General features: G+C 42.3%; 1 protein-coding gene across 3 annotated transcripts in view; it reads right to left on the reverse strand.

The window, feature by feature from the left end:
* LOC137965693 (phosphatidylinositol 4-kinase alpha 1-like) overlaps nucleotides 1-23,905 on the reverse strand; it is a 45,182-nt gene that overhangs the window by 14,134 nt on the left and 7,143 nt on the right. For all 3 annotated transcript variants that reach the window (XM_068812007.1, XM_068812006.1, XM_068812005.1), the window contains exons 4-8: nucleotides 17,557-17,727; nucleotides 17,241-17,399; nucleotides 16,920-17,047; nucleotides 13,107-13,413; nucleotides 11,172-11,340 (exon numbers count right to left, since the gene is read on the reverse strand). In XM_068812007.1, coding sequence (XP_068668108.1) covers nucleotides 11,172-11,340; nucleotides 13,107-13,413; nucleotides 16,920-17,047; nucleotides 17,241-17,399; nucleotides 17,557-17,727 — 934 coding nt within the window. The remainder of the gene's footprint in view (nucleotides 1-11,171; nucleotides 11,341-13,106; nucleotides 13,414-16,919; nucleotides 17,048-17,240; nucleotides 17,400-17,556; nucleotides 17,728-23,905) is intronic.

A 23,905-nucleotide genomic window follows, 5' to 3' on the forward strand; every position in this document is an offset into this window, starting at 1 on the left:
GCTCTGCGAAGAAAGGCTATTGGGCCAAAGATAAATATAACGACCACCATCGGCCCCCTCCCATTTCCATTGCCAGATGGACTTCACCTCTTTGGAGAAATCACCAACTTAATAAGGCAATAACAGCATGAGTCCGCTTCAGAGTTCAATCAGATACAAAAGTGAGATTTTGGCAAGATCACTGGGTTGAGTGGACAATTTTAGCTGTTGATTATCCGGAGCTTTATTCTATTGCTAGAGATCAAGATATTCTGTAAGCTAATGTTAAAACTGAGGGATGCATTGTGAATCTCAAAGGAAATTCAAACTGTTTAGAAGCCTTAGCTGCCAAAAATCTTATGGAGGTTCTTGCTGGCCACTACCTTTAAAGACATGGAGAAGACATCATCTGGAAATGGGAGTCTTATTGCAATTTTTAGTTTCCTCTCTATAAACAATCTCTGCCTTCCACTGCCACAGTTCACAAGTTGCTGCAACAGTTTGGAAGTTTTTGAGCCAACCCAAGAGCCTTGTCTTTAATTGGTGTGTCATCAAGAATAAGATCCTCACTTATGATAACATTCGTAGAAGGGGTAACATGAACACCAATGACCTTTGTAGACTGTGTGATGAAGTAGATCAGACTGCTGATCACTTGCTGTTCCCTTGCTCTTTCACTGCTCAAATTTGGTACCGTATGCTTCAGCTTTTCAAAATTAGCACTTGTCTTTACCCCTCTTTTACTGCTCAGATTTGGTACCATATGCTTCAGCTTTTCAAAAATAGCACTTGTGTTTACCCTTCTTTTACTAACTGGATTCTTCATAATGCTTTTATCTATCTTCCTCCTCTGGAAAGATGCTTTGGGAGACCGTGTTGGTCATCATTCCTTGGTGTTTATGGACAGAGAAGGCCAAAAGGGATTTTCAAGGAAGGATGAAAAGTTATGATTCACTAATGGATAAGGCAGTTGCAGACCAGATTATTAATATCACTATCTCTTGGTTCATCTCCCTTGAGCTATTTGATGATATTCATTGCACTAGCCTTAAAAATAGCTGGGTTCATGTTGCTGCCCACTTCCGGCCTCAGAAGGTCCCTCCCCTGTTTGTTTGGACTCCACCTGCATCAAACTATATCACACTCAATTTTGACAGCTCCTCGCTTGGTAATCCTGCTTCCTCCGGCTTTCAGGGCGTTTTAGAAATACCATGGATGAAAATCTCACTACTTACGCTGGCTCCCTCGGCTCCGGGGTCTCGACCGTTGCAGAGCTTCATGCTCTTAAACACTGCTTGCTGATTTTCAGGAGCAAATTTCATGGGCAGCTCCATGTTGAAGGGGACTCAAGTAAAGTCAGTGCTTGGTGCTTGGGTATCAAGGATCCACCTTGAAGTCTCTGGTCCACCATCTTTGAAATTCAAGATAGCTCGTTGTATTGTGTAAATGGACTCCTATCCATAGATCTGTCAATTTTACTGCTTATGTTCTTGCAGAGGGGGTTTCTCTTCAATCGCTCATCTGTCTTTAATTAAAACACCTTTTTCTCCCAAAAAAAGGGCAAGGCTATGCAAACTTCCATTAATTGGTTGTGAATGAAAAAGAATTTCTCAAGTTTAGTAGCTCATACATATGGGAGAAGAGGTTACATATTGCATCGCTTAGACCAGAAAAATCGCATTGCTTTACAACCAGCAACCCTCTCCCTTATAATTCCATTGAGCTCAATATTGATGGAAGGGGTATTTTTCATGACCATAAGGAAGGAAGCTCATTTCATGTGCCGGACCTCCCAGTCAATCAGACTATCTATCAGCTGAAACTCGCGGCTTACTCCATTAAATTTGAATTCACAAAGATAATTTTAGAGAGCCTACTGTAGTGGAAGGAGACTCATCTTCGGTGAGAAGTTGGGGCAAAAATCATTCTGCTCCACCTTGGAGGCTGCTGACCCAAATGGAGGAGGTTTTTTATCTAGTTGAGTCTATGGGCATTTCCTGGTTCCACATTCCCAGATCTACTAACACTGCTGCAGTCAATCTTGCTAAGGAAGGCATTGACCTTGCAGAGCTCACTATTAGACAAATCTGATCGATTTTCTTCATGTAACAGTGTTTAAATTATTATTTCTTGTCATTTAAGTGGCTTCCCTCTTTCTGTTCTGAGACGCCTTTGTACTCCTTTCCTCTGAATAAATTTTTCTCATATGCTATTCCAAAAAAAACGAAAAGAGGAACCAGCTCAACTTCCACAAAGGATAAAGCTCAATGATAATGATGAAAATCTAGCAAACACTACCATAGTCTGAAACAAAGTAAAAATGTGGTATTGACAGATATTTGACAATATTTCAGGGGCAATGATTAGAAGCAATTGGAAAATTGTAGCTAACCTCTCAACCCACAAGCAGCCTAGTGTTTCTTCATAGCCCCCTCCTGATCAAAGAACCATTAAATTGAACTTTGAAGGCTGCTCCTGGAACAAACCAGCCAGCAGGTTATGAGGGTATTTTTCACTGGCCTGATGGATCTGTTGTTCTCTCGAAATCTGGCTCTTTAGGTCACACCCACTCAGTATCAGTGGACCTTCATGCTGAGCTCCATGGTTTGCACATTTACCACTCTCATTTTACTGCTCCTCTTGACATTGAAAGAGATTCTAAAGCTGCTTTTAGTCGGAGCAACTATTTGAAATGTTTTTCATGAGATATGTAATTTGTCTCATCTTGTTGTAATGAAATGTTGTTGTTGTTAATGGGTCTGCTAAAAGTATTTCTAATTGTTTTGCTAAGGAGGGGATTGGTCACCAATCTCTCATTGTTATAACCAATACCCTCATGATGGTAACATCTGTCGGTAACTCGGAAGCAATGAGGTGACGCCCGAAGGAACATGAGGAGGAAACGTCGTCGCTCGAGAAGACTCTACACCCGACTTTCTCCTAGGCAGCAAGGGGGCAGGTGAAAGACTCGCATCGACCTCCTCTCCCCGGAATAGCCGACGCAGTGGAGAATCCAGTTACAAGGACTCATCAGAGGCACGAAGACCGAGGCAAATCGCCGGCAACAGAGGAGGATGGTCCCTGGAGCACGGCAAAAGGAAGATCAGAGGGAAGGAAAGGAAACTTCAAGACGGGAGGCTCATCATGGATATACGGCAACTCTGAGATCACACTGGCCCTAAACCAAGGGTGAATTGCCAAGGTAATCCGAATCACGATGCGGAACAGGCGAAGAAGCTCCTTCATCTTGATCCCTTTGGCCTCTGTCTCGGATTTCGCTCAATGCCTGGAGGAGGGAGATTCTGGAAGTGCTCCTAGACTTCGTGAAATCATAATCAGGGGGATATCTTTCTCCCTTTCCGTATTCAGAAAAAAAGGGATTAAAGAGCTCAAGATACCAGCGAAGAGGGCTTACAATCAAGGGGCGCGTCTACCTACCAGAAACTCTCGGGCAATCTCAGTGCTGGAAAGAGTTGCGAAACTTGATCCTGGCCATCGGGTAGAAGTATGTTGAGTTTCCCATATGCCGATAAATGCCAAAACTCATCCCCCTCCCAGAAAAGACCTCTGGCATTTCCCCCCCTTTCCAGCTCCCATCTCGAAAAACCCAACCCCTAAACCACCACTCTCCATATCACCCCTCCAGAAAATACCCCAAACGTCTGCCCAGATCCCGATCATAAACTTGCCCCCCGACATCTTCGAAAATGGGAAACAAAAGCTCAGCGCCGGATTAATCGTGGAATCCTCCTCTAAAAGATGGAACAACACTAGCCTCATGCTTTGGTTCGGCAAGTCCTTCATGCTTCAGCCCATGGTAGCGTGGATGGAACCTCGGAAATGACTGGTTCTCCCCAAAACGAGGGAGGAGACAGAAGAAATCATGGAGAATAGGAAATGGCTACAAGAAGAGGAATTATTTGTATCGAAGTGGGAAGAAACTCCGGTATGCCAGCCTCTAGGCCAATGGGTTTCGATCCGAGGTCTCCCGATTGAGTTATGGTCGAACGAGGTGTTCAATAAAGTATTTAACACATTCGGAAGGATCATTCAGTGGTCGGACACCACATCGGAGGGTTCAAAGCTCGACATTGCGATGGCATTTGTCAACCCAAACTCCCGTTGGAGAGAGCCTTGTTTTCAAAAATTAATTTTCGGTGGTGATTTCGTGTGGATAGAGGTGTCCTTCGGGGAACTCTGTATATACTGAGACCACCGGAATGTCGTCGGACGCGAAAGAGAAGCAACACGCCAGAGGTCACAGCTTATGTGAGTCCCGGACGAGTTAACTCAGGGGACACCAGACAGGATCCCTCCCGCTCAGGTGAGTCCACGTCACTACCGAGTTTTGACTTAGACTCAAACTCGAAGGTAAACTCAGAGAGTAGTTTTTCGAGAAATATTTCTATCCCGAGAATCGAAGCGTGCATGTCAGAAGATTTTAAATTAATCCCGGATTCCCAATCTAGAAAAACTGGCTCTGTGTCAGAAATTTTAAAGCCAGTCCCAAATTCCCAAAAAGGAAAAATGGTAGCATGTCAGGCATCCCATCCAGCCTGTCCCTCATGGTCTCCAACGTATCCCCATTCAAAATATCTCAAAAATCAAATCTGACGAGTCAAGAGTGTATCCCAAGGTCTGATCTCATCTCGGAAATCGAGTCTACCCCAAATTCAAATTTAAATACTCAATCCCCATTCAAAATATTTCAAATCTCAAATCTGAAGAGTCAAATGTGTATCCCGAGGTCTGACCTAGTCTCGGAAATCGAGTCCACCCCTATTTCAAATTTAAATTATGGCGTCCAGAATGAGAGTGAGTCAGACCCCACCTTCACTTTATAGAACTCCAATACTGACTCCTCTCGTACTACGAACAGTCCTTTGTCTGGAAAGTCTGCTCATTCAGCTTTTTCAAACCCCGAAAATACTCTCTCCCCTATTTCCACCTCATTCTTCTCGTCTTTTCCCAAACCCCTCACAAACCCCTGTCTAAACCTCTCTTCCAGAAAGGGCCTCCCAATGTTTCTGCCTCGTATCAAGAGACAAATGCGCAGGTTCTGAGTATATCCGGTGGCTACAAGCACGCTGATGATCTCGAAAACAAAAAAAGGCAAAAGGAGAGGTTTAATCTGAACCTCGAACCAAGCACCTGGCATGGTTGTCAGCTTGAGGGCCCAACAATCCTCTCGGGGTCTGATACCTTGAGCACCGAGATCACAGGGAGTCATCATGAAAATGGATCTAATTCTGTCTCTTTTGGGGAATGGACTGAGCATATGTCCAGAGCCGCTCTCACGGATTTAAGCTTTCGCCCTACTCCTGTGAGCAAGACTTCGTCCCTTCGAGAACAGAAAGGCCGACGGACTCCACCCCACCTCAGTGCACTCACATGGAGCCTGATCAGCCGGACCTTCCAAACCCAGAAAAATCCCCCCTTCATCCACTCCTAGTCTCTCCACCTATCCTAGCTACATATCAAAGAAGAAGAAGGCATTTGGAAACTGATTTACCGAAGAGAGAATCTACTCGGCTTGCTGAGAGGAAGAATATGGCTCAACTCCCCCCCCCCCCCCCCCCCTCCAAATGACATATCTACTCGTCTTGTGGAGGAACTCCAAGTGGAGCGTCATAAATATGACGAACAGACATGGCAAAACATGATGCGATTGGCGCGCCTTATGGGTGTTGTTTACCAAAGGTCAACTGCCTGGGAACAGTATTACATCGGGAGTCCAAAACCGAGGTAGCAAATGATCTTGCTATCTTGGAATGTCAGAGGAATTGGTGTTGTCCGGAAGCGCGGCATGATATCAAGCTTCCTTTCTCAATTCAAGCCTTCTATAGTTATCTTCCAAGAAACAAAGTGCCAAGAGATGACAAATGCCATTGCCAAGGAGCTCTGGTCGTGCCCCTCAATTAAGTGGGCAGCTGTGAATGCTATTGGCCACTCCGGAGGTATATTTGTAGCCTGGGACTCGGCTAATTATGACTTTATTAATATCATTGAGGGCCGTTTTTCGCTGGGTATTGAATTTAGAGACCTCTCCTCCGGCAGAAGTTGGTGTGTGGGCGGAGTGTATGGTTCAACCAGATACAGGGATCAAAGCCTTTTCAAGGAAGAGCTCAATTCGCTTCAGTAGAATTGGAATATCCCGTAGATCATTGTAGGGGATTTCTATGCTATCAGATATTGTCATGAGAAGAAGCCCTCGTTAGTCCGAATTTCGTCCTCTATGGGAGGCTTCTCAGATTTCATTGGCGGGTGTGGGCTAAATGAGATTCTCTTATCCAGGAAGAACTACATGTGGACTAATGGCCAGCAGCAGCCCATATTATCAAAATTGGACCGTTTCTTGGCTTGCCATGACTGGCTGCAGATGTTTGGGAATGTCACGGGGAGAGTTCTCAATAAGGTAGGTTCTGACCATTGGCCTATCCTGCTGACTATTGTTTTCGAAAATGGGGGCCCTCACCTTTCCGTTTCGAAAACTCATGGTTAATGGAGGAAAATTTTGAAGCTCTTATTGATGGTTGGTGGGATGCGGGTACAAGCTTCGGTAGAAGGGAGTGGGCATTCCCTCTAAAGTTGAGATTCTTAAAAGGAAAATTTGAGTGGGCCACTAGTCGACATGCCTCTATGGTTGCCGAGAAGGGTTCTCTTCTCTCTCAGATCGCGGCTCTGGACCTGGTGGAGGAACAAAGGTATTTAAATTCTGATGAGTTTTCGCTCTGAAATTCTCTAAATTATAAACTCAATATTATCCTGCATCAAGAGAAGGTTCGGTCGAAGCAAATAGCCAGATTTAAATGGCTAAAGGAGGGAGATGCGAATACAAAGTTTTTCCATGTCGTCGCCTCGACAAAGAGGAGATCCAATCGAATTACCTCATTATGCATTAATAATGAGGTAACGTCGTGTCGGACCTCAATTACTAATGAGTTGGTTAAGTTTTTTACAGATTTATATTTGGAGGAGTGTACCAACAGGCCGAGGTTTCCGCACATTAGCTTCTCTCGTATCTCCACAACAGCTGCCTCACTTATGGAATCTCCTTTCTCTTCGAACGAAACTGAGCGGGCCGTCTTGGGCATGGAAAGTGACAGGGTCCCGGGCCCTGATGGTTTTAACGGAGACTTTTTGAAAAAGTTTTGGGCCCGTCTTAAGGAAGATATCAACGCTATGATCGATGGCATTTTCAGAAATGGCATAACATTCCGCAGCATCGGTGCATCATTTATCACTTTGGTTCCAAAGAAAGCAAGTGTGGAGAAACCAGAGGATTTTCGCCCTATCAGTCTGGTTACGAGTGCATACAAAATTATTGTGAGAATCCTAGCCCACTGTTTAAAGGTATTGCTCCCCATCGTCATCCACAAAAGGCAAGGCCTCAAGGGGAGAGAAATTTTAGACTCCACAATGGTCGCGCATGAGCTTATGGACCACTTCAGGCGTAACCAGGACCCGAGAATCGCCCTTAAGCTTGATCTTGAAAAAGTTTTTTATAAAGTTAATTGGATCCTGCTTGATGAGACAATGGAAAAAATGTGATTTGGAGAAAAATGGCAATTTTGGATAAGAAGTTGTTTGGGTTCAGCATCCTACTCCCTGATCCTCAACGGTTCGGTATGTAGATATTTTAAAGGAACTAGGGGAATTAGGCAAGGTGACCCTCTTTCTCCGCTCCTATTCAACATAGTAGCAGAATTCCTCTCTACTATGTTCTATTCGGCGGTTAACCTTGGATGGCTCTCCCCAACAAGCCTCCACCAGGCATTTAATATACCGATTTTGCAATATGCGGATGATACTATTATTTTTGGAATCGGTGATATGGATAGTGCAATGAGGATAAAAGCAGTATTGGGGCTTTTTGAAATAGCATTTGGGCAGAAAGTTAATTGGGGGAAGACCTCTCTCATAGGATTTAATGTGGGCCCGAAGAATCTTGCAGAGATGGCAAATTTATTTGGTTGCTCTACGACTACTCTTCCAGCAAAATACTTTGGCCTCCCTCTCTTTCATGGGCGTATTTCCCAAAGTTTATGGAACCCAATGGTCGAAAGATTGAATCTCGGTTAGCATAACATTCCGCAGCATCGGTGCATCATTTATCACTTTGGTTCCAAAGAAAGCAAGTGTGGAGAAACCAGAGGATTTTCGCCCTATCAGTCTGGTTACGAGTGCATACAAAATTATTGTGAGAATCCTAGCCCACTGTTTAAAGGTATTGCTCCCCATCGTCATCCACAAAAGGCAAGGCCTCAAGGGGAGAGAAATTTTAGACTCCACAATGGTCGCGCATGAGCTTATGGACCACTTCAGGCGTAACCAGGACCCGAGAATCGCCCTTAAGCTTGATCTTGAAAAAGTTTTTTATAAAGTTAATTGGATCCTGCTTGATGAGACAATGGAAAAAATGTGATTTGGAGAAAAATGGCAATTTTGGATAAGAAGTTGTTTGGGTTCAGCATCCTACTCCCTGATCCTCAACGGCTCGGTATGTAGATATTTTAAAGGAACTAGGGGAATTAGGCAAGGTGACCCTCTTTCTCCGCTCCTATTCAACATAGTAGCAGAATTCCTCTCTACTATGTTCTATTCGGCGGTTAACCTTGGATGGCTCTCCCCAACAAGCCTCCACCAGGCATTTAATATACCGATTTTGCAATATGCGGATGATACTATTATTTTTGGAATCGGTGATATGGATAGTGCAATGAGGATAAAAGCAGTATTGGGGCTTTTTGAAATAGCATTTGGGCAGAAAGTTAATTGGGGGAAGACCTCTCTCATAGGATTTAATGTGGGCCCGAAGAATCTTGCAAAGATGGCAAATTTATTTGGTTGCTCTACGACTACTCTTCCAGCAAAATACTTTGGCCTCCCTCTCTTTCATGGGCGTATTTCCCAAAGTTTATGGAACCCAATGGTCGAAAGATTGAATCTCGGTTAGCAACTTGGCAGGGGTGCCTCCTCAGCAAGACGGGCAGACTAATCCTCCTTAAGTCATGTATTGCTGGCATCCCAAACTATGCTTTATCCTTTATGCCTTGCCCATCTTCTGTATGCAAAGCCATGGATAAAATGAAAAGAAGATTCCTCTGGAGAGGATCAAGTGATTCTTTCAAATATCACTTGGTCAAATGGGATGAAGTATGTCCACCTAAGAGTTTGGGTGGATTAGGGATTCAGAAATCAAAAGAAATGAACAAAGCTTTACTTCTTAAATGGATATGGAAGTTCAACACAAATTCTTCTAATCTTTGGAAGGATATGGTTCGGGCCAAGCTGGGTTGGAATTCGTCTTGGTGGATGTCCGGAGGAAATCGGAGAGGGTTATCCTCAATATGGAGATCTCTTTACTTGCTTCTTCAGAATTTCTCCTCAGCCTATAGATTCTTTGTTGGCAGTGACAGATCTCTTAAATTTTGGGATGATCGGTGGATAGGGCAGAAACCTTTGAGGAACACTTTCAGGAATCTTTTCCCTCTCTCCACACAAAGGGAGATTTTAGTTGTCGATGCCTTTGAAGGGCATGGTATGAACCTACATCCCCGAAGGTGTCTTTCTGATACGAAGGCTATGGAAGCAAGCAGTTTATTGGATTCTTTGAATCATGTCAGAATAAGGCCTTCCAATATAGACAAGCTCATTTGGTGGCCTGACAAAAGCGGAAATTTCTCAGTTTCATCGGCATACAGATACATTAATGGTTGGGATTCAACACAAAGTGAGCACGACATTTACTTCGTTTGGCGTCTTTGTGCCCCTCCAAAGATAAAAATTTTCATGTGGATTGTTTGCCAAAGTAAAATTCTTATGGCAGATGTGCTCCGAAAAAGAGGTCACCCATCCATAGACCCACTATGTTTTTTTTGCAACACTGAGGCCAAATCCGCCAGCCATACTCTGCTCCTGTGTCAATTCTCATGGAATGTGTGGACCTCTGTTTTATGCAAGTTGGGGTTAAAATTCTTTATATCTGCTGATCTGATCGGTTTTTGCAAGTCGATCATTCGCTATCCCCTTCCTGGTCACGGTAAAATGATGATCTCAACCCGTACCAGTTTCGTTCCATGGGGGCTTTGGAATGAACGGAATAGAAGGTGATTTGATGCTAAAAGTGAATCTGAGGCAAGAGTAGCAAAAAAAGTGACGGAGCAAATCTCCACCTGGCTTCTGACTAAGAAGCCTTTTTGCTCTTTCAAGGGCACCTCCATTTGAGATAATTGGAGCAATCTGGCAAGGATGCACATTGGGACCAAGGTTCAAGTAATGAAAGAGTGGACTCCCCCGTAGGTTGGTTACTTAAAATTGAATTTTGATGGTTCTTCTCTTGGCAATCCAGGGATCGCTGGTTTTGGGGGAGTGATTTCGGATCTGTCTGGAAATCAGTGTTTCTCTTATGCTGGTCCATTAGGCATCTCCGATTCTACATCGGCAGAGTTATATGGCCTTCTTAATGGGCTCCGTGTGTTTAGAGACAACTGCAGTGGTCCTATTCACATTGAAGGGGACTCCAAGGTAGTGATTGGTTGGTGCCAGTGTGATTCCCTTCCGCCATGGAGGCATTGGGACATATTTCAAGAGATTTTAGATATTGCATCATCATTTTCTTGTATTTGGTCTCACATTCCGAGATCTACAAATTGGGCAATAGATGTGCTTGCCAAGCAGGGAGCTTCCCTGCAATCTCTTGTGTAAGGGATCTGCTCCCTCTTCCTTGGTAAATTTTCTCTTGTTAATATAAATACATCTTTATCAAAAAAAAAAAAAAAAAAAAAAACCCTCATGCTTTGGTAGCTTGCTTGGTCTCAAAATTCAGCTGGACAGGTTTAAGATATGGAAGAGGATGAGGACCTCTTTTCAGGAGACAAATGTGACATGTGATGCTGACGAGGTTCGCAACAAGCATATAGATTACTGATTTTGATATTAACCATCTTTTTGCATATTCATTTTATGTTATTGAATAAAACTGCTCTTTTCTTCTGTATGCAAATGAAATGATCCATTTTTTGAAGAAAAACAATAAACAAATTCATAAAGAAGGACAGGCCACTAAATGAGAGTAGCCTCTGCAGACCAGAAATGTATTCACACACATTGAGAAAAATACTGAAAGCATTTGGGGCTTAAGTGAAAAATCAAAATAGCTGAATAAAAGAAATATAAAATTTATGTCAAACCTGAAATGGGGCCCATTGCAGCTACTTCAACTCGGCCACCTAAAGCAGCTGAAAGTGCCGCTCTTTGAGCAACAGCAGCTTTCTCATTTCCACTACCTCGGCGACTTCCAGGATTATGAAGAGCATTGAGTTCTAGCTCATCTTCAAGCCACTTCACTGAGCTAACAACCTACAAAAATTTTACATAGTAAGAGATTCTTTACAAGCAAAAGAAACACTGTACTTGAAATCTTGCAGGAGCTGATAACAAGCATAAAACAAGTTATATCAGTTAAAAGTTAGAAATACAAAAATGAAAAGAAAAAGATTGAATTACAAAGAACATGTCATCTCATACATTAGTCCAATTAGAACCTGAATCCAACAAAACATTAGACTGCATAAAAACATTTACACAGAAAAGACACAAGGACAATTTTTTACTGGTCACATGAATGGATCCAGCACAACTAACAGTCATGCATGTTAATGCATAAAATATGCAACTTAGAAACATAATGCCGTAAAAAAAATTAAATTGTGCATTAAATAGTAAATAAATGAAGAAAGAAAGAGATATAAAAAAACTTTGAAACACATGTTAGAGAAATAGCACAATAACAGAATCCGGCTTCAGCAGTAATTGCCGGTAGAAACACATCCAGCACTAGTTTTTTTTTTTTCAAATCTGGACAAATGTGAGAAGTATTCTGACATGAGAGCATGAAATTTACAAGGAGGCCCACAGGGGCAAAGATGCTTCAAAGGCATCGAACAGAAAAAAGAGACATCAAGAGTAGTCCAGAATGATCAAGGAGTTCCAGGGAGTCTCCCACCCTTGCCAATGAATCAACCAACCCCCCTCCCTTTTCTGTTTTCTGTTTCCCCTTCCCCAAGTTATTGATGGATGAAAGAAAGTAGTCTTATAAAAGCTAGAATCGTCTCAAAAACAGCTTGAGGTCTCACATCAATGAAACCTCCAAGAATGACAAAGAAACTATGAGAATCCCTCCTGAGCTAGCATTGATGAAACCTGTGCCACCAGCTAGTCCGGGGTATGAGTTATTTGGGTTGAGCCTGGTTCCATCCAGAAATGACTAGCCATTTAGGAGGCCTATTGCTAAACTTTTTAACCCATTAAATTTTCTTCACATTTTTCAATGTGGGATTTTTTCCCACTCAACACTCCTCACGTCCAGGCTTAGGCTTACACATAACGGGTTTGAAACGGGGGCACAAACCCTCTTAATGGAGCACACAGACTCCTACCTCATGGAGTCCACAACACAGATAACTTGGGGAGCACAAACTTGGCCTTAGCCCACACACACAACCTGCTCTCATACTATGTTGAGTTATTTGGGTTGAGCCCGTTTCCATCCCAAAATGACTAGCCACTTAGGAGGCCTATTGCTTAATCTTATAACCCATCAACTTTTCTTCTCATTTTTCAATGTGGGATTTTTTCCCACTCAACGGTTTCCTTACAGGTATCACGAGAACTAATTTAAAGCCAACAATAAGAGGAATGATTGCAAGACCTCCTCCCCCTGTTGGTCCTATGAAGCAAACAATGCCCTCAACTTTCCAAAATCTTAGTAGTTAGATGAAAAAGAATAATCAGAAACAACTTTCTACATGGTTTTGCACTAAGAAAACTAATAAGCACAAAACCTTGACCTTTGGGAACCAAGCAACATGGTTGTAGTTATTTACTCAAGACAAATCCATCCCAGTCATTAAAGAACATGGACAAGGAATGCTTTTGAACATCCATCATTGTTGTAAAAAAATACTCAATGAACATCCATCCTTTCTTTCTTTTTTCATGGCAAAAAGCTCATGGCCGATCGGCTTCCTTTACCCTCAAAATCATGCAACATGCTCTCTAAACAACCAAGTCTAATTCTATCACTGAAGAATTTTAATATACAGGTCTACGAACATTACACTTACAAGGGGCGGTGTGCCTTGAGCAATACGTTGAACGGCAACAGACCACTGAGTATTCCACATGTAAGGTCCAGCCACTGCTTGTAGAGCCACAGCACTCATGCTACCCAAACTATTCAATGAAGTGGAAACTGACTTTGTTGGAGGCTGAGTAGATTGAATTGGAGGGGCCAGCCCAAACAGAACAATATAAAACCACAAATTGCGAAACAACTTCAAAAGCGAGGGCTCCACATCAGATGTTGGATCAAAATCTTTACATATTTCTGCAACAGCTGGAAGCAGAGGACCCAGAAAATCAGCACCACTCCTGCAATAACAAAAGAAACTTATGAATAATAAAGTTTTCATCTTTTTGAAGAGTGTAAAGGAAGCAAAAACACATTGAGTTACCATATCTTGGAAATTCATCATCTGTTATTTTTGGAAAACCTTGACTTTCGCGGTCCTACTTTTTTCATCTTCTTTTTCTTCTTCTTTTTTTTTTTTTTTTTTTTTTGAATGATAAGAGGACCATAGCTATCAAGAAACAAGTTAAAGCAAACGGCAAAAAGAAAAAATACAGAACACATATAAAAACCACAATCTAGATGTTGAATCCATGTTGACAGCCAAGGACTGTTTTGTAATCCCCCCTTCTCCAAGGAATGTGTATTTGATGACTGATGAATATGTCCCCAAGAGACTGGAAGTGTTGAAAGAAAAGTAATGAATCACCTTCTATGATTATCAGCAAGGACAAATGATCTCTATACAGATGAACTTCTTGAAGAAGAACACTAACTTCAGAGGTAGTGGAATCTGAAAAACCTACTGACCTTGAAAATGCGAGTAGTTGAAGTCCTCAAGGTTCCTAATAACTATGCTTCTTTTTCTAGTGACAATTTTATTTAAATGAATTAAAAAAAAAAAAGGGAAGAGAAAGGGTTCCAAGCCGGAGAGATGATTCAACCAGGTTTAACCACCAGTTGAACCGATGCTTACATCATATTCACATTAGTGTAACTAAAAATAAAAAAATAATAGATCAAGGAAAAAATTCCCCAGATGTTCAACCTAAGCTGCAAGGGGGATGGGAGGGTGTGGGACCTTTCCTCGCTGGCTGAAGGAAGGGGAGAGGTGGGGCTCCGTCTCCAGGTCTTACTGATCCATAACCTGGACAACCGCTTGGTCTGGTCTAGGTTTTAAAAACAAGGTATTAAGATTTTTTAAAGGTCATAAATTTCACTTATTTTAACATTCTTTTTTTTAATGTTGGCGAAATTTATACACCTCATTTAACATGTTGCCAAAGTTTTATTAAAAGATTAACAAAAAAAACATAGGTTAGGGTTCAAAACCCACAACAAAAGTAATTACAATAAAACCATAAGTTTTATTATAGTTGTTCCTTTGTTATTCTTCTTGTATGTTTTAACATTCATTTATTGGTGGTTTTCATTTACTTTATAGGTGGCCTGAGCCTTTGACTCAATGGCCACATGTGGAGGCTTCTAGTGTTGTTTTTTAATAGTGAAGCTTTATTAAAGAAAAAAGATCAAACAAGGGAAAACCCAAGCCTCTAAAAGTATACAAACAAAACAAACTACAGGGGCACACTATGCCCTATAACAAGTTGTTGACACCAAGCACCCTCTTTCGCATTGCAAACCTTCCCAATTTACCAGGTTAAACTTGAACTTCTCAAGAGCTACTCTCCAAAAAAAAAATGCCTTTCACTTGATTCTATCTGGCCAGTAACTTTTGCCAGACAACGAATGAAGGATAGCCACTAGTTGGGGAGGGCCACAAGTGTGAGTTATTGAATTCAAGTCTCATCAGGTTTTGTAGTTCAACAGAAAATATATATAGATTTCATTGAATTTTCATATTTCTCTATAAAAATGACAATATATGTATATATGTATATATGTATATATTATAGACAGATATTTAGGCTGAGTACACACACACTACATCTGAATCCCGAAGTGAGACTTGAATCCAAGAACTTTTTTTTTAAATGAGGTGTATAAAACTATTAAAGAAAGTGAAGAGTACAAACAAACCTAGCTAGGAGGGTCTTCCTCCACAACAAGGTGTTGGAGTGAAATACTCGTCTTAGCCTGAATGTTTGCAAAATGATTGGCAGAGCGAGAAATGTACTTCCAATTACAATTTAAAGAAGAAATTAAATTACAGATTTCTGAATACATATCCCAATGGCGCCATGGAGGTCTGATAGATTTTGCACACCAATCAATGACAGTCTTTGAGTCCCCTTTTATGCAAAGGGGGCCCGCAAGCCGGCTAGTAAATACTTTGATTTCGTTCAGCAAGCCAGAGAGTTCTGCAGTTGTGGAGTCGGAGAATCCAAGAGGACCCGGGAAGCACTTCCATCAAAGTTTAGCCTGAAATGGCCCATTGGTGGGTGGGGGGCAGGTAGCCGTGATTGGGGGGCGGGAAGACTGAGATAGTCCAGCGATCAACTGGAACTGCTGAGGTTTCTGAATTCTTTTTGGGTCAGGAGCCAGATAGAAACTTGGCCCGTAATGTTATCAAACAAAAATTCAGTGGGGGAAGATTTAAATTTGAATTTTCTCATGTTTTCTTTCCATAATCGCCATATAATGTGCCCAATGCAGCATGAGAGAAGCATTTTTCCAAGCTTTGGGAGACTAGCACCAATGATTGAAAGGATAGTGGATGGGAGATTTTGTGCAGCACAGTACTGGAACCCAATTTTATTTAAAAGGTTGGTCCAAACAGTATGGGCATAATAGCAGGATAAAAGTATGTGATTGGCCGTTTCTGGGGCATTTTGGCAAAAAGGGCAATAAGGATTGGAGACGGTGGTACCCCGCCGGATTAAAGAATCTAATGTGAGGATTTTATTTCTGTAGGCGCTCCGGATAAAAAAAATTGTGCTAGGTGGGGCAAGGAGGTTCCAGGCGGAGGCTGCAGGGTGATTAGGCTGATTTGATGTGGGGTTACTGAGGAAATTGTGGGCTGAAGCAGTTGAGAAAGTACCTTTTGTACAAGGTGTCCAAATTAGTGTATCAGGATTAAATCTAGGTTTGGTTGTGAAGATGCTCGAGAGGAGAATAGATGCCAGAATGGCTTCAAAATCCAAGAGGTCTCTTTTGAGGTTCAAATTCCAGCCCCCTGTTTCAGACCAGAGATCTGAGATCGAGTCATCAATATTTCTAGTCAGGATATAGATAGACTCGTAGCTAATGTTAAGGCTGGATTGGCCAGTCCACCAATTGGACCAAAATTTTGCGGAGGTCCCATTGCCAACGTAACATTTAACAGCTTTCTTGAAATCTGGGAGTAGCAAGACTATTTTTTTCCAGGCTTGGGACAAACGGTAGTATCTTCCCCCCTCAGTCCACCAACCCAAATGTTTGTTGGTTTTGGTAGCAACTAGAGCTCTCCAAATTAGATCAGGGAAAAAATTGAATTTCCAGATCCATTTAAGGAGAAGAGCAGAATTTGGAATCCAAGAACACATATTGGAAATCCCCAAAAAGCTATTGAGCCAAAGTCCCAATTCCCGCATTTCCAATCAAGTTCTCTATATGCCTTTAGCCTTTCGTAAATAGTACAAAGAAAAATTCAAGAAACAAAAAATAAGAAAATTATATAATTCTATAACGTCAAACTCAAGGATTTATTGTTTTTCATTTATTTATGGTTGACTGCATTTTTCTGAGTAATCTTCATGTTCAGGAGGTATGTAAAACTGCAAACATATGAAGATGATGATAGCTTAGATAATGAAATACAACAGAGAGTACTTAAAGGTTTTTTTGCACTTATGACTATGAGTATTACCTCCCACTCTTTGACTCTGCAGCAAGACCAACATCAGAGCATAAAGACAACAACCGATGACGATAGTCAGACCTTAGTTTAGTACTCTCAAGACATGAAGCAACCCGGAGAAATCCTGCAGGGAGAGTCTAGAACAAGACAGAAGCAGTTACACTTGGAACAGTGCAGAAAGACTTTTGTGCCAAATCTATCGATCAACAGAAAATGATAAAAAGTGTCATGGCAAATTTGAGTTTAGGATACGAGTCCAGCCTAAAAACCTACCAAATTCTGGTTCAAGGCTAGATCCTCCAAATTTTAGAGGAATGTACTTATACATACCTCCACCCGTTCTGTAGTTGCTTCAGGGGGTGATGTTTTGCTCTCTACAGATCCTACAGTAGAGAGCTTACTCAGATAACTTCTGGTCATCAACACAACTGTCTCACGATATGACTTCTCAAAACCCAAACCAGCCATGTGTGACACTGCATCAAGTAGCTGCAAAATTGTGTGAAAAAATAAGACATATAGCAGAAATATAATTTTAAAATGGTACAATAGTTAGAATAAAAAATAAGCAAATGAAAAACGAACATCAACAAAAACAGAAATATCTACAATAGAATATACATGCTCGGAAGACAAAGTTCCATACTCGGAGACGCAATTGACTGGGAGAAGAAGCATCACCCTCTTCTAAGCTTTCAATAAAAAGGGGCAAAATCATGTCTACAACTTCCCATTTTTTGACAGATGCACTGATGTCAGCAAGCAAACGAATAACATTAAGTTGCATCACTGGAACAGTTGGTTTCTCTTTCTCATCCTGGAAAAGACAAAAGAAAGAAAGTGTGAGAAGATACTCTTCCCAGGGATTCAGACTGAACCTTCTAAGATAAAAAATTTGTGGTTTTTTACAAAAAGCCACAAATCTGGATGACTTTTACACCAAAATAAATGATTAGATAAATGAGTTGTTCCCTTTTCTTCTAAAAATGAGTTAGTTCTCCTTTTTTTAACCACATAAACTAGCGATTTAAAAAAAAAAAGTAACTATTCTCCAATGATGCAAACTCAAGTCTAGAACTTCATAGAGGATGTCAAGCATCTAAAAATTTGACTGAAGTGAGTCCAAGCAAGCAGAGATAATAGCAAGTACCAAAAGCATCCGGTGCACTTGTTACACACAATTGCAAGAACTATCCTGAGTCAATGTAAAAAATAACACAGATTTTTCTTTTTAACCTGACACACAAACTTGTATTGATTTATCAGAGAAACCAACTAAAAAGAACTTCTAAAGTAAACTGCAAAAGGCTTCATAGAAACAAAGAGAAGAACCATATCTCCAATACCTTGTTGTGGAGGAAGGCCCACTTAGGTTTGTACTCTTCTCCCTATTATAAATAGTTTATACATACTTATTTCAAAAAAAAAAAGAGTGAAGAACTATTTGAAAAAAAAAGAACAACAACAACAACAAAACTGCAGATTTCTCCCATTGTGAATAAATGTCTTGGATTGACTTCAAAGCTATTTTCATATTTGTCATCAAAAACTATATCTACTTTTTTTCGGAATCGAATTATAATTTATATATTTCTTTGTTTTCTGAATGATAAGAAATATTTATTAAAGAAAAGAAGATACGAAAAGGACAAGGTTAAAAGGGGAGAGAAACATTCACAATGAGTTGTTGGAGATTTATCCCCTCTTTTGCAAGTTTATCAGCCAGGCCATTTGCCAACCTAAGCACATGAGAACAATCAATAAAGGTACAATCAGAGCTATCGAGAATCTGATCAAAGATATGATTTAATCTCCATAGGACACCACCAGAATGCTTGCACCAGCCAATCATGAGAGCGGAGTCACCTTCAACAATGAGATGCAAAGAAGAAAAATGCAGTTTTGACAATTTCCAGCCCATAAGCAGAGCCTTAATTTCTGCTTCATTTGAATCAGCCACCCCAATAAGACCAGAATAAGTGATCAAGATTTCACCATCCCAATTGCAAAACACCCTTCCACATCCCAATGGCGCTGGGTTGCTCAAAGAACTTCCCATCAAAGTTTATTAAATTAATTTAATGGCACCCAAGGAAGAGGGGCCCAAGGGGTTACCTCCACATGACAATAATAAGTAAGGCAAGCATAGAAAATCCAATCCCTTTGAAGAATAGAACATCACAAAAATCTTTCATCAATCCCAGCCAAGAGATAGAGGCCCGCATTAGTTTTTCAATGTGACCATCAATCCCCTCAGGCTGATCACATCACTTCGTCAATGAGAAAATTCGCTGATTTTATTGGCAGGTGTGAACTGGATGAAAATTAGTACCTCTGGCAAGACCTTCACCAGGTCAAATGGGCAATTCTCCCCCCCACAATCCTCTCCAAGCTGGACCGTTTCCTAGCCACTGGTTGCTGGCTAAGAATCTGTGAGTGTGCTGCTGGCAAGGTCCTCAACCAGGCCAGCTCCAACATTGGTCTATCCAACTTGACACCAAGTCGGGAGATGGGGCGCAAAGCCCTTCCGCTTCGAGAACTCTTGGCTATCGGATGAGGAATTCGATGATCTCATTTCTGATCACTGACCTCACCTAAATACCTTCGATGCTGCTGGTTGGACACTTCCCTAAAACTAAAAAGTTTAAAGGGCAATCTTAACGTCTAGGCAATCTCCCAACATGTCACTCGTTCGGCAGAAAATCCTTTCTTTTATCTCAGATGGCCTCCCTTAACGACATTGAAGAATCCAGAAGCCTCACCCATGTAAAGTCCTCCCTCCACTCTTCTCTTCTCAACAAATTTAACTCAATTGCCAATCTTGAGTGCAGACAATGGAAGCAACACACCTCTTTGGCTGGAAGAAGGCGATGGAAACACCAAATTCTTCCAAACCATTACCTCAGCCAAACAAGAAGACTAACCAGGTTACCTCGCTATGCATCAACAATGAGGTAACCTCGGATTGGTCTGTCAACTAGTTGTTGTTTTTTTGCAGATCTTTACACCCAGGAGTGCCCTGCCCGCCCATCAATCCAGCACATAAGTCTTCTCAGAATTTCCACTTGCATCGCCACCCTCCTCGAGCTACTTTTTTCCTCTTGAGAAATTGAGGTTGTTGCATAAGACCTTCCTTTTGATAGGGTGTCTGGTCTGAATGGTTTCAATGGTGAGTTCTACCGGCACTGCTGGCCAGCTATCAAGAGCAACGTCATTAGTATGGTCCACAACTTCTATCATAAAGGGGTCACTTTCCGCGCCTTGGGGCATCATTTATCGCTCTCATCCCCAAGAAAGTTGTTGTTGAACATCCAAGGGACTTCAGACCAATCAACCTATATCTAGTCCTTACAAGGCCATTGCCAAGCTCCTCGCTCATTGCCTCAAAGTCACTCTTCCGACACTCATCATCCATGGCGCATTCATCAAAGGGCGCAATATCCTTGGTTCAGCAATGACGGCGCATGAAATCAATGACCACTTCAAGAGATCTTCGAAGGCCAAGATTATCATCAAACTTGATGTTGAGAAGGCCTTTGATCAGCTGAACTGGCAGCTTCTGGAGGATATTCTTGAGCATATGGGATTCGGCTCTAGTTGGCGCTTTTGGATCAAAAGTGTATCACTTCATCCTCTTACTCCATTCTTCTTAATGGCAGTGTGTGGTCACTTCAAGGGGACATGTGGGATCCGTCAAGAAGATCCTCTCTTCCCCCTCTTCTTCAACCTCGTTGTTGAATACCTCTCATCTATGATCTACTTGACCAAGGATGTTGGATGGCTATCTCTGGTTGTTGATCAAAGGGAATTCAACATCCCCTTGCTTCAATTTGCCGATGACAATCTTGGAGTTTCCCTCCCCGATAAGGAGACCACTGAAGTGGTTCTAAAAAATTCGCAAGTCGTGAAGGAGACCGGAGAGCTCAGCAGTGGTCGAGTTAGCAATTCCGAGAGGGCCAAAGTAAGAGAGGATGGTAGTGCCCCCTAGATCAAAAATCACCCCACCAAACCCGGGTTCCCAAAAGAGCTACCATCAAAGTTTAGCTTATAATATCTGGAGGGACGAGGCTCCCAAACAGCGACTCGGCGGGGGGCAGTGGGGACAGACATCTGAGCGATAATCTTCCAATTGGTGCTGACCGGGGCACAAGAGAGGCAGGCAAACTCTTTCCAAAAGCGGATCCAGGTAGATATGAGCCCAGTGGCAGTGAAGGAAACCTCAACAATAGAGCAGAAAGTACAGTCAAACCGTCTGGACTTCCTTTCCTTCCACAAGCACCAAGGAACGAAAGCAATGCAGGCAGCCAACAGAAGCTTGCCCAGGCTGGGCAAGCGGGTTCTAGAAGAAAAACGACACATGGTGCTCAGGTCAAGCGGGATGTAGAAGTTGAGTCCCATGTTGTCAATCATGTAGGTCCAGACCTTCAAGGCAAAGTCACAATGGAAGAGGGGGTGATTCACAGTTTCAGCCACCGTCCCGCGGAAGGGGCAAAGAGGATCGGGAGTGGTGTTGCCACGCCTAATAAGGTTGTCTGCAGTAAGGATCTTGTTGTGGCAGGCACTCCAAAGGAAAAACTCCACCATGGACGGGGCCGAGAGGTGTCAGGCAAAAGCAGCCGGATGTGCGGCAGGAGGCCGGGTCCATCCCATAAGATGACGGTAGGCCGAGGACACCGAGAATCGCCCACTGTCATCAGGGAGCCAAATCATCCGATCAGCCGGTTATTGTACACTATTGATAGAGAAATTTGCTCTTTCAATTAGGTCTATTAAGCTGGTTATTGTACATTAATATGCTCTGTTGCAAAGACTTGGACTCCTTTGCAATATCATGTACCTCAGTGATACTGAGCTCATCACCAAATTTTCTCCATTTATTTTTGTAATTTTTTATTTGTAATTTTAAATGTATGTTGAGCTCGAGCTTGAATTTGTTTAAAATTTTGAGCTCGAGCTCGATTTCAATTTAAGGCACGACACTAAGCTCAAGTTTGAGTTCGAGCTTGAAGTCCTAAGGTCAAGCCAAGCTCAAACCTGCACAGGTTCGAGCTTGGCTCAACATGATTCCACCCCTACTCCAAACCATGGCAACTCACCTCGGGTGCTCCATCACCACTCTCCCCTTTACATTTGAGCCTCCCTCTGTTCGTTTCTCAGCCCCATAAAGGTCTCTAGTCCATTATGATTGAGAGAGTCAATTGTTGTCTTGCTACCTGGCGGGGCTGTGTTCTTTCAAAAGCTGGTTGTCTCATTCTCCTCAACTCTTTCATTGTTGGCCTTCAGAACCACTACCTTTCTTTCCTTCTTTGCCCAACCTCAGTTTGCAATCTCCTTGACAGCATCAAGAGACAATTCTTATGGCATGATGTTGATGGTGGCTTCAAATACCACTTAGTGAATTGGAATGATATTTGCAAACTGAAAATCATGGGTGGGTTGGGGATCAAGCAGAACAAGGACATGAATACCGCACTTCTGCTCAAGTGGTTATGGGAATTCAACACTTCTACAAAATCACTTTGGAGAAATATGGTTGTTGTCTACTTGAGATACTCTTCAGATTGGTGGACCTATGAAGGACCTCGACACCAGCTATCACCTATTTGGGGATGTCTATATCTCCTCCTCCCCTCTTTTAGTTCTACGATCAGCTTCTTCGTTGGCAATGGCCAGCTTATTGAGTTCTAGAATGATTGGTGGAATGGCCCAGTGCCCCTCAAAGATTCCTACCCTGCACTGTTTAGCCTCAGCCCCCATCCCTCCATCTCCGTGGCCAATTCTTGGGATCATTTCGGGTGCTGGAATATTCATCCACGCCGTGGTCTAAGGGACTCGGAGACATTAGGCATATTTGCCCTCCTGGATGATGTCAGCTACATCAAAATCAGCCACAACTCTAAGGAAAGATTAGTATGGTGACCCCTTGATAGCGGAATCTTTTCTGTCTCCTCGGCTTATCATCACATATCTAGTTGGTCGGGATTACAAGAGCCTCACTATGCTGCCATCACCTGGGGCCTCTGTACACCCCTTAAGGTCAGAATTTTTCTTTGGAGTGACCTCCATAACAAAATCCTAATAGTTGATAACCTCCAAAGAAGAGGCAATATGGGCCCTCCATCAATTACCCCTTCTATAGTGTTGTTGATGAAAACATCTCCCATGTCCCTTGATTGTCCATTCACATGGAAAGTCTAGAGGTGCCTTCTCTGTTAAGGAATAGTCCCACATGGATTACTGAGTACAAAGATCTTGAGTTTATTAGCTGGAAAAGAGGCTTCCTAAGGTGGCTAGTCATTTTGGGATGGGCCTTGGACCCAACTTAACATGGTATCAGAGCAGGTACTCATATGTGGGCCTGCACCTAAAAACTATTTACTTGTAGAGCCACAAAAGAGGACTTACTCCTAAACTATCCACTTGTAGAGCCACAAAAAAGAAGGCCTACACCTAACTGCCAACTCCTAAATTATCCACTTGTAGAGCCACAAAAGAGGGTCTACACGTGAGGGGGAGTGTTAAGGAATAGTCCCACATGGATTACTGAGTACAAAAATCTTGAGTTTATTAGCTAGAAAAGAGGCTTCCTAAGGTGGCTAGTCATTTTGGGATGGGCCTTGGACCCAACTTAACATTCTCAACCACATTTGTCTCCAAGTTTGCCTTCCGCATGACCTCCACACCACCTGTTGTCTCTTGCTTGGCTCCCCGATTTCAAGAATGGGCCTTGGACCTAACTTAACATTCTCAACCACATTTGTCTCCAAGTTTGCCTTCTGCATGACCTCCACACCACCTGTTGTCTCTTGCTTGGCTCCCCGATTTCAAGAATGGGCAAGACTCTCTTATCACCTTGCCTAGCTAATATCGATTGGGGCCTCTGGTAGGAGAGGGACAATAGGCGCTTCAACTTCAAATTTTCCAATGCCAACGACGTCTCCAACAACATCATCAGTCAAATCTCTACGTGGCTCCACTCTCGCAAAGACTTCTAG

The sequence above is a fragment of the Aristolochia californica genome, unplaced genomic scaffold, assembly GCF_029961685.1.
Source record: "Aristolochia californica isolate CCGP_79_NKW_82.1479 unplaced genomic scaffold, dmAriCali1.0.hap1 SCAF_5, whole genome shotgun sequence".
Classification (NCBI taxonomy): Eukaryota; Viridiplantae; Streptophyta; class Magnoliopsida; order Piperales; family Aristolochiaceae; genus Aristolochia; species Aristolochia californica.